This window comes from Pteropus medius, unplaced genomic scaffold (assembly GCF_902729225.1).
Source record: "Pteropus medius unplaced genomic scaffold, Ma_sr-lr_union100, whole genome shotgun sequence".
NCBI lineage: Eukaryota > Metazoa > Chordata > Mammalia > Chiroptera > Pteropodidae > Pteropus > Pteropus medius.
The window spans coordinates 671,262-680,570 of NW_024345479.1; the positions used below are offsets into that span (position 1 = coordinate 671,262).

The 9,309-nt window shown below is 55.7% G+C and overlaps 2 protein-coding genes across 3 annotated transcripts; both read left to right on the forward strand.

Moving 5' to 3' along the window:
- The first annotated feature begins 500 nt into the window (after window positions 1-500).
- Window positions 501-4,841, forward strand: GHDC (GH3 domain containing). 2 transcript variants are annotated; one of them, XM_039873457.1, is made up of 9 exons: window positions 501-642; window positions 1,098-1,399; window positions 1,677-1,798; window positions 1,907-2,408; window positions 2,797-2,989; window positions 3,103-3,174; window positions 3,251-3,384; window positions 3,729-3,814; window positions 4,080-4,841. In XM_039873457.1, the coding sequence occupies exons 2-9, from the start codon at window positions 1,111-1,113 to the stop codon at window positions 4,296-4,298; spliced, it is 1,617 nt and encodes a 538-aa protein (XP_039729391.1). In that variant the 5' UTR covers window positions 501-642; window positions 1,098-1,110; the 3' UTR covers window positions 4,299-4,841. The 2 variants fall into 2 exon arrangements, with proteins under 2 accessions (XP_039729391.1, XP_039729392.1); XM_039873458.1 differs by having other exon boundaries at window positions 515-609.
- Window positions 4,842-5,686: 845 nt separating this feature from the next.
- HCRT (hypocretin neuropeptide precursor) lies at window positions 5,687-8,338 on the forward strand. Its single transcript, XM_039873459.1, has 2 exons — window positions 5,687-6,997; window positions 7,864-8,338. The coding sequence occupies exons 1-2, from the start codon at window positions 6,977-6,979 to the stop codon at window positions 8,239-8,241; spliced, it is 399 nt and encodes a 132-aa protein (XP_039729393.1). The 5' UTR covers window positions 5,687-6,976; the 3' UTR covers window positions 8,242-8,338.
- The last annotated feature ends 971 nt before the right edge of the window (window positions 8,339-9,309 follow it).

Consider the following 9,309-nt stretch of genomic DNA (forward strand, 5'->3'; position numbering starts at 1 on the left):
AAGCTAACACAGATGGTGTCCCCAATTACCGGGTAAAGTTAGGATGAACTACATGTGACAACTAGTGCCATCGGGTCCTTTCATTTGAGGACTAGTAATCGCTTGTATTGAGAACGTGTGTAATGGGTTCCATCTACCTGGGTGTAAAATGGAGTGAGATTCTCTTCTGTCTTTGTGATCTGGCAGATCGCCTGTGATACAATCACATTCTGGTATAATGCTTACTCAATAAACATGTGCTTTCTTTCTCTACTACCTTTCTGAAGAAGAGTTCTGGGTTGGGAGAAAATACTGATTTTTATCAGTGCACAAGCTTGAATCTACTCCAGGATGGGGCGTGCCTCGCTCCCAGCTGAAGCTGCTTCTTGGTGCTCTTTTCCACACTTAGCTTTCTTTTTCTCTGCCCTAGCTTCCCACGTCTGCCAGCTTAGGCCAGCACCCAGCACGTCCTCCTTAGGCGACTGGCTCCTTTAAGAGCACCCCCCATCCCAGCTCCTCCCTTAGGCTCAGTGGCCGGATTTCCCTGTTGTGCAGCCCAGGCCTGTAAAGCCATGGCTTCATCTTTCTGGCCTGCTGTGTACTGAGACCGGAGTGCTGAGGGGGCCCTGGGTGCGGGGAGTAGGCACAAGTGGGCGGTGACAGGTGCATGTGGGACATGAACCTCTGTCCAGGGCTTGGGAGGGACGCAGAGCTGGTACAGGGTGGATCCCGGGACGAAGCAGAGACACTCAGGCAGGAATAGGCAAGATCTGTCATTCATTAAGCAGGCACCACGCCAAGCCCTTTCTGCACCTTCTGAGGGGGGTATTATGTTCCCATTTGACAGACAGGGGAACGGAGCTCAGAGCAGCTAGCTGAATTACCTGAGGTCAAACAGGTAGCAAGTGGCAGGGTCAGGACTCGAACTTAGGTCAGTGTGACTCTAAAGCCCGATGCTCTCTCCTCCGTCTCACCTGCCTGAAGGGGGTCCTGGCTTCTTCCCAAACTTCCTTTGTCCTTGGCTTTCCTGTCTGTGGTCGAGCGGGGGTGGGAGTGGTACGAAGTGGGTTATTCCCTGCCCCTCCGACACCAGCACTCTGGTCCCTTCTTCCTCCCAGGGGCTACCTGGAGATGCTGCTGCTGTTGCCGCTGCTGTTGCTGCTGCTGCTGCTGCTGCTGGTGCTGCTGCTGCTGCCACCGCTGGCCATGCTCCGGCAGCAGCAGTCCCAGGGGCCCAGGTGGTCCTGGCTTGCTGGCCTCCAGCACCGTGTGGCATGGGCGGTCCTGTGCTGGGCGGCCGCCTGGCAGCAGCGGAGACTGGAGCAGAGCTCGCTGCACGTGGGCCAGAGCCAGCGGCAGACCCTGAGGTGGTGTCTGAAGGAAGCCCAGGGTCCCCGCTGTCCCCTCACGGGGAGCACAGGTGTGTTTTCCAGGGTCTGGGGAGGTGGCCCAAAGAGAAAGCAACCCCACAGGACAGTCAGAGTCCAGGATCTGAACATGTCTCCTCCCCTCTTCCGCTGCCGACACAGAGGGGCCTGGCCCGGAGACCCTCCCTGGCTCTGGATCGGTCAAGATGAATTTTCCCCTCCTGGGCACTGATAGTCCCCTTCTCCCCAGACCTATTCTGGGTCCCTTCCTGAAACTCTTGGGAAATTCTGTGGCTTCATAAGGAGTTTATGGTGTCTTTGGGGCCACAGATATGACTACCTTCCGGAATCATCTCCCTCTGACCAAGGCAAGCCAGGCCCAGGAGGAGGAAAGTGGGGAGAGGCTCCTGCCTCCTACGTCAAACCAGCACCATGGGGAGGCCTCTCTGCAGGTAAACTGAGAAGAATGGAGCCCAGCCCCACCAGAAACCCCTACCTGCAGCCAAACCCTGGGGTCTGGCTCAGCCCAGGGGCCAACAACCTCTTTTGTCTCCCTCCAGGCCACCTTGCTGGGTCTGGCAGCCCTTAACAAGGCCTACCCAGAAGTCCTGGCTCCCGGAGGCATGGCCTGTGTGACTCCTACTTCCCCCTGGCCCCACCCCCTGCCCTGGCCTTGGCATGCCCTCAGCCAGGTTACCCACCCTGCATCCAAGGCCCCTGGGGCTCTACTGTTGGAGGCACTGAGGTCCCCAGGGCTGCGGGCATTGGAAGCCAGGACGGCAGTCGAACTCTTGGACGTCTTCTTGGGCCTGGAGGCCAACGGTGAAAAGCTGGCTGAGGCAATAGCTGCTGGGAACCAAGGAGCACCCCTCCCGAGACGGGCAGCTGAGCTGCGGGAGGCCCTAGAGCAGGGGCCCCGAGGACTGGCCCTTCGGCTCTGGCCAAAGATGCAGGTGGCGGTGACTCTGGATGCAGGAGGCCAGGCCGAGGCTGTGGCTGCCCTGGGGGCCTTGTGGTGCCAAGGGCTAGCCTTCTTCTCACCTGCTTATGCTGCCTCTGGAGGTCAGCAGGACTCAAGGGTGGTGGCCAGGGGACGGGGGCAGAAATCACACAGCTCGGTGCCGTGCAGTGAGCCCTCCATTATCATCGCATTTAATCCTCCCCAACACACTGTATATCCTCCCCAACACCAGCAGCTCCATTTTACAGACGAAGAAACTGAGGCTTACAGAGGTTACATAAATTCACACGGCACCAGCATTTACTCCCAGGCCCGCTGCCTCCAGAACCACTGCCTCTTCCCAGTTAGGGCCCTAGGGGCAGTGTGCTAAGCCTAGGAAAGCCACAAAGGAGGGGGCGGAAGGGCAGCAGTGACATCAGATGCTCAGAGGTGAGGGCCTAGCAGAACACAGTGGCCCCGCCAGATGAGAAGCTTGCTTGCTCCCCTCAGGAGTAATGGGCCTGAACCTGTGGCCGGAGCAGCCCCATGGAGTCTACGTCCTGACCCCTGGTGCCCCCTTGATTGAGCTGCTCCCAGTCAAAGAAGGAGACCGGGAAGAGGCTGCTGCCACCATCCTGCTGGCCGAGGCCCAGAAGGGCAAGGAGTACGAGCTGGTGCTGACTGACCACGCCAGCCTCACCAGGTGATTACCTGCCCACCCCCAGCCACCTCAGGCCCTCTGGGACTCTGTTGAGAGCCAGGGGCATGAGCTAATGGGTCCTTGGGCCTGACCTCTCCCCACGACCACCCTGTCAGGTGCTGTCTGGGTGATGTGGTACAGGTGGTTGGTGCCTACAACCAGTGTCCAGTTGTCAGGTTCGTCGGCAGGTAGGTGACCTCCCAGGGAGTTGAGGGGCCATCCTTGTGCCCTGGACTCCTCTGCCTTCTCGTCTCTCCTCTCCAGGCTGGGCCAGACCCTGAGTGTGCGAGGAGAAGACATGAGGGAGGACGTGTTCTTCGAGGCTCTGGGCCGAGCAGTGGTGCAATGGCCAGGGGCCAAGCTGTTGGACCATGGCTGTGTGGAGAGCAGCATTCTGGGTAAGCTTCTCTATCAGCTCCCGCCCCTGTTCTCGGGCTGGCTGTCCCCTAACCCATACCCATCCTCCTGGGAGACCTCTAGGAAGGAGCTAAGACCCGGCGTACTTCGCTGATCCTAGAAGTCCTTCCCCACATTTAACTCCCATCCCTCCTGCTACAGTCTCTTCCCATTTCCGTTCCTCACCTGTTTCATACTGAGGACTAAGTTCCAGGTTCCATTTATCCCCCTCCCCACCAAGAAGCCCCATGAATGTCAGAATGGGGACGAATGGGAGGGGCAGCGGTCATTGGCTGTGGAAGCTGCCCTGTTCACAGGAGTGCATGTGTGTGGGGTTTGTCTGCAGATTCCTCAGGGGGCTCTGCTCCCCACTATGAGGTGTTTGTGGCACTGAGGGGGCTGAGGAACCTGTCAGAGGAAAACAGAGACAAGGTAAATGAGACAGGGACAGGATTTCACTGCATGTCCCCTTTACTCTGCATACCCCCAGGTGCTGTGGGCACAACGGAATGATGGGGAGGAGGTGGGCAGGGAAAACTTTCCTGAGGCTCTGGGAAGGGAGGGGTGCATCCCACAGACACGTGTACACATGAAATTCCTATCCATACATATGGTGGGCACAGTCAGGCAAACCTCATCCACATGCCACATGTCGTACAGCCACATGCCAGCCTCAATCAGGCCTTTCTGTTCTCAGCTTGACCACTGCCTTCAGGAAGTCTCTCCCTGCTACAAGTCCCTGAGGTTCCGGGGCAGCGTGGGCCCTGCCAGAGTCCACCTGGTGGGGCAGGGGGCCTTCAGAGAACTCCGGGAAGCCCTCGCTGCCTGCCCCTCATCCTGCTTCCCTCCTGAGATGCCCCGGGTCCTTCGGCACAGGCACCTGGCCCGGCTCCTGCAGAGCAGGGTGCTGTCCTAAGCCGAGGCCTGCCCAGTGCCCCAGTCACCCCCAAAGGCCACCTCACTCTCTCCTGCGGGGTCTTTCTGGATGGGGAGCCCTTGGCTAGGGTCTTTGACTCTGTCACCCAACAGTTGTGGATCAGAGCCGCGGGGCCTTAAGGATGTCTGACTTAGCCAGTTCTAAGCCGGCGACTTCAGGGGTATAGCAGATGCCCGCAGTGCCTGGCCCAAGTGCACTCCTCAGCCCACACTGGAGGTCACTGCCAGAGAGTTCTGAGACATGCTGATGGCTCCCGTGTCTCTCGGCCCCGTGCTCTGGGCAGACTGGAAGTACTGGGAATTAACGTTCCCAGGAGTGACTCTCAGTCAGCAGGGAACAGGAGTTGTGAATACTGACCTCAGCTTCACTGTCCCTCAGGGCGACAGTTCTGAAGTGTATTTTGCACCAGCTGTCCACAGTGGCAGCGCTCTTATTTACACAGTTCTTAATGGCTTTCTTTCCATCACCACTCCCTTACGTGTTTTCTAGGCTCACCTCCCAAATAAACCTCTTGCACCCAGATTCTTGACTCAGGGTCTGCTTTTGGGGAAAGCACAGTGGTCCCTTTCACGCTGCTCCTGCTGAAGCCTGTCGCCCCACCCTCAACTTTCAGCTCTGGATGTCAGCGCTTTCTCCCCACTTTCCACTGGGGTGTGTGTGCTTGAGAGCTCTGGAGGAGCTATGGCCTGGGTTAACTCAGAAGACACGAAACCCCCTTCTACCTCTCCCCATCCCAAGCTTAACCTAAACATGAAGGGGCTGCTTCCCAACTGCCCTGGCCCTGGCTCAGCATGGGTCCCCTTCCTGGCCCAGCACCCACCAATCACTTCCATGGGCAGAGGCTGTACTGCAAATCATAAAGCATCACAGCAGGAAGCAACTGTGGAGAACACGTGGTCAACTGCTGATCATACCCGTGGAGGACACTGAGTCTTCGTGAGGGTGTGAGGCTTGCCCAAGGCCCCGAAGCTCCTCCTAAGTAACATGGCACCTAAGTCTTTGATTCTGCCTCTGAATTCCAGGCCCCTGTGCCCATCCACTTGGCTCCTACATCAGCCGCTGAACTCCTTCCTGCTAAAATCCTCCATGGCTCCCTAGCACCCACAGGATCAAGATCAATCTGCTTAGCCTCTAAGACCCTTTAAACCTAGAGGATGTTACAGTCTGGTTGTTTGGAACACCATTTTTCCTTCCTGTCTTTTTCCCACTTTCCAATGTACTCAAGAAAATTGAAAAACTGTAATGATTCAATTTAAAATATTTTATTTCCTAAAAGCCTTTTTGCCTATTGTAATGTGCAGGACCCTTCTCCTATGATGGGAGAGACAGGTGGTTACCTGAATCTAGGTTGAAAAGGTTATGTAAAAAGACATTATAATAAAAGGGATACTCTGCTTTTCAAAAAAAAAGAAAATTCTCCAGCTTTGGACCAGAAAATGTAAGGTAACTGATTTTAATCAGTAGGTAATTAGTGATTTAGCCAAAAAACTCAGAAAGATTATGTTTCTGGCCCTCATTTGCCTGTCCAACCACCTATCCCTTCTGAGGGAATCTGTGACCATGAGGATGACCCTCCACTACCCCACATGAGCTAAGCACTGTCACCTCCAGGCCTTTGCTTAAGTTGTCCCTTCTGCAGAATGACTTCTCCGGTCTTACTGGGTAGAAATCTCCTTTTCATGAAAGGCCTTTTCAGAGTCCTTTCTCCCACTGAGCTATCATTATGCCAGGTCGCACCCCCACCTACACTTTGGAGCTCCTTGAAAACTGGGCATGTCCTATGCACGCTGTCACTCCAGCGCCCAGTGCAGGGCCTGGCACAGAGCAGGTGCTCGATGGACAGTGCCCTGAATAAGAAACTTCAGGCATGGTGGCTCACTCACTGCTGGTGGGATAGGACCCCATCCTCCCTTCCAGGAAGGAAGCTTGGGGAGGTCAAAGGATAAGACCAGGTTTGGCTGCTTCCCTCCCGGTGCCTAGGTTCGGTTTTCAAGGTTTTCCATCTTGGGGGTTGGTGGAAAAGGTAGAGGGAATAAGAGAGCTGGGAGAAGGGAGAGCCAGCTCATAAGCATTTTTCCATGGAGGAAGAGGGCCCTGGAGCCTGACAGACCCCAGTGGCAGTGACAAGCAGCAGGAGAAGAGAGGTCTGCTACCCGGGTGCCCTCCCCCCTCCACATATACCATGTGGAGAGTGGGTTTCATGACCACCTCCTCTCCTGCCCCTAATTAGCAGCTGCTCCCCCCACACACACATTGTCCCATGCCAAAGCCCCAGCCAAGGCCTCTTTTGTGCTCCCAGATTCCTGGGTGCAAGGTGGCCTCATTAGTGCCCGGAGACCGCGCCATCTCCAGGGAGCAGGCAGACAGACAAGGGGGGGACCAGGGGCACAGCGATCCAACTCCAGCCTCTAAGTGCCTTGGCGGCCATTCCTTGGGCCCAGCCTGGAGACCACCCCCCTGCACAAGACTAATCTTAGACTTGCCTTTGTCTGGCCCCAGAGTGGACGCAAGTGCTTGTCTCTCCTCCGCCACCTCAGAGAACTATAAACTCCGGGTCCCTGGCAGCAGGTCACAGTTGACGGCCTCCAGTTTCCTGGCTATTTGGATCACTGGAGACAACAACTTTCCTGGCTGCCCCACTCTGAGATCCAGACACCATGAACCCTCCTTCTACAAAGGTAACAAAAGAGCCAGGGATGGAGGGGACATATCATACCAAGGGGCAATGAGAGTGCTTACTCAGGGGTGGCAGAAAGGCGAAAGGTGTCTGTCTCCTCTCTTAGTTTTCTCCTACGTGGGCTCTGAGGCAGGCAGGGGACTGGGTGGACCCTTGGCCAGAACCTGCCTTGGCTAATATTCGATTGTGCCCTGTTCTCCTAAGAGCTGTTTATTGAGCACTTACTGTGTATCAGCTGCCGTGTTCGCACCTGACATCTCATTTCATCCTCCCAGCAGCCCTGCACAGTAGGAATTACTTAATACCCAGTTCACAAGTTGAAGAAGCTGTGTCCCATGAGAGGGTAGGAAACTGGTGGACCAAAGCCACAGAATGCAGTGCTCTTGCAAGGAGCAAGCAGACAAGACAGCAATTTAGATCCTGCCAGCCCTTGATTTCCACAGGTTTGCAGCTGTGAGGAGGAAGAGCAGGATTAAATACCGCTCTTTTTCCTTAAGTGTACAAACTTCTGGGGCAAACAGATTCAGACACATCTATTTTCAGGTGGAGTGGTAAACACTCTAATGGGAGTACAACAGACTAAGGGTACCCAGAAGAGAGAGTCATTCTTCCCAGGGGGTCTCAAAGGGCTTCCTGGAGGAAATGCTGTGCTAGGACTTGAAGGATGAGCAGGTAAAGGAGCCACATGAACCATTCTCCAACAGAGTCCTTCACGAAACATGGCCGCAGAGGCAGGAAAACGAAGGGACAGTAAGCGAGGGGCGCAGGCCAGGAAGGGGAGCGCGACCAGCTGAACAAGGCCTGGGTGTAGGGGGTGGATGCGGGCGCACCGGGAAGACCCCCAGGGCCCGGTCTCCACCTCCCTAGGTCTCCTGGGCCGCCGTGACGCTGCTGCTGTTGCTGCTGCTGCTGCCACCGCCCTCACTTCTGTCGCCCGGGGCGGCCGCGCAGCCCCTGCCCGACTGCTGCCGCCAGAAGACGTGCTCCTGCCGACTCTACGAGCTGCTGCACGGCACCGGCAATCATGCGGCTGGCATCCTCACCCTGGGCAAGCGGCGACCAGGTCCTCCGGGCCTCCAGGGCCGGCTGCAGCGCCTCTTGCAAGCCAGCGGTAACCATGCGGCCGGCATTTTGACCATGGGTCGCCGCGCAGGCGCAGAGCCAGCGCCACGACCCTGCTCCGGGCACCTTTGCCAGTCTGCAGCTACCTCGACTGTCGCGCCGTGGGGACGGTCCGGGGTCTGAGCCCTTGCTTGGGCCCCGTCCTGGCCCTGCCCTCGCCCCTCTGCTTGCCAGATGTCAGCCCCGAGAAAAAAAGTTCAATAAAGACGAGTCTTCGTTAGTGTGGCTGGTCTCTGTTCCTGCGTGCTCGCGTCCCGACCTCCAGGGGGCATAAGAGTCTTGCGAACTGTAAAGAGCCCAAGAGCCTGATAGCCAGGCTCTAAGGCACCTGAGTTTGAGCTTCGTTGAACCTGAAACACTCTTGAATGGGAAATTCCCAGAGCAAGGAGACGTGCAAGGCCCTGGGGTGCGGAGATAACCGTATATGTGCAAGCTTGGAGAGGAGGATGCTGGACAGACACTCCCTTGATGGTCTGCTAGTCATTCTTTATCGGGCCTTTATGGAGAGACATAGGACTAGAAAGAGAGCTAGAAAGGCTGCAGAGGAACGGAATCCTGCTGGGAAGGGGTGGAAGCTAAGCCTGTGGAGAAGGCAGGGAGTATGAATCATCCAAAGTGGCTGCAGTGGGAGGCAGAGGGTGTGGGGAGGCTGGAGGGGAGGCAGGTAGGTTCGTACAGCCCTGATTGTGAAGGCCCTCACAAGTCATCGGGCTTTATTCTGCAGGTAGTTTTTACGCATGGATGAAGTAAGATTTTCCTACAACTTTAGCTGAACACTGCTGTTACGGATTGAATTGTGTCTCCTCCTTAAATTCATATGTCGAAGTTCTAATCCCCCAGGGCTTCAGGATGTGACCTTATTCGGAGAGCAGTTACAAATGTAGTTAATTAAGATGAGGTCATATTGAAGTGAGGTGGGCTTCCAATCCAATATGACTAATCTTTATCTTAAAAGATGGTATTTTGGACCCAGAAACACACACAGGGAGAACCCATGTGAATATAAAGGAAGAGAAAGGGTGACGCATCTACAAGCCAAGGAATGTCAAAGATTGCCAGCAACCCACCAAAAGCTAGAAGAGAGGCATGGAACAGATTTTCTCTGACAGCTTTCAAAAGGAACCAATATTGCCATCGTCTAGAGCTTGGACTCCTGGTCTCCAGAACTGTGAGACAATAAATTTCTATTGT

What these genes read in the sequence shown, in the direction of transcription:
- GHDC (XM_039873457.1), top strand. Translation starts at nt 1,111, where the DNA reads ATGCTGCTGCTGTTGCCGCTGCTGTTGCTGCTGCTGCTGCTGCTGCTG. An exon ending in TGCTTATGCTGCCTCTGGAG is followed by an intron (nt 2,409 to 2,796) that starts GTCAGCAGGACT and finishes TGCTCCCCTCAG; the next exon opens with GAGTAATGGGCCTGAACCTG. An exon ending in TGTGGAGAGCAGCATTCTGG is followed by an intron (nt 3,385 to 3,728) that starts GTAAGCTTCTCT and finishes GTTTGTCTGCAG; the next exon opens with ATTCCTCAGGGGGCTCTGCT.
- HCRT (XM_039873459.1), top strand. Translation starts at nt 6,977, where the DNA reads ATGAACCCTCCTTCTACAAAG. An exon ending in TGAACCCTCCTTCTACAAAG is followed by an intron (nt 6,998 to 7,863) that starts GTAACAAAAGAG and finishes CCACCTCCCTAG; the next exon opens with GTCTCCTGGGCCGCCGTGAC.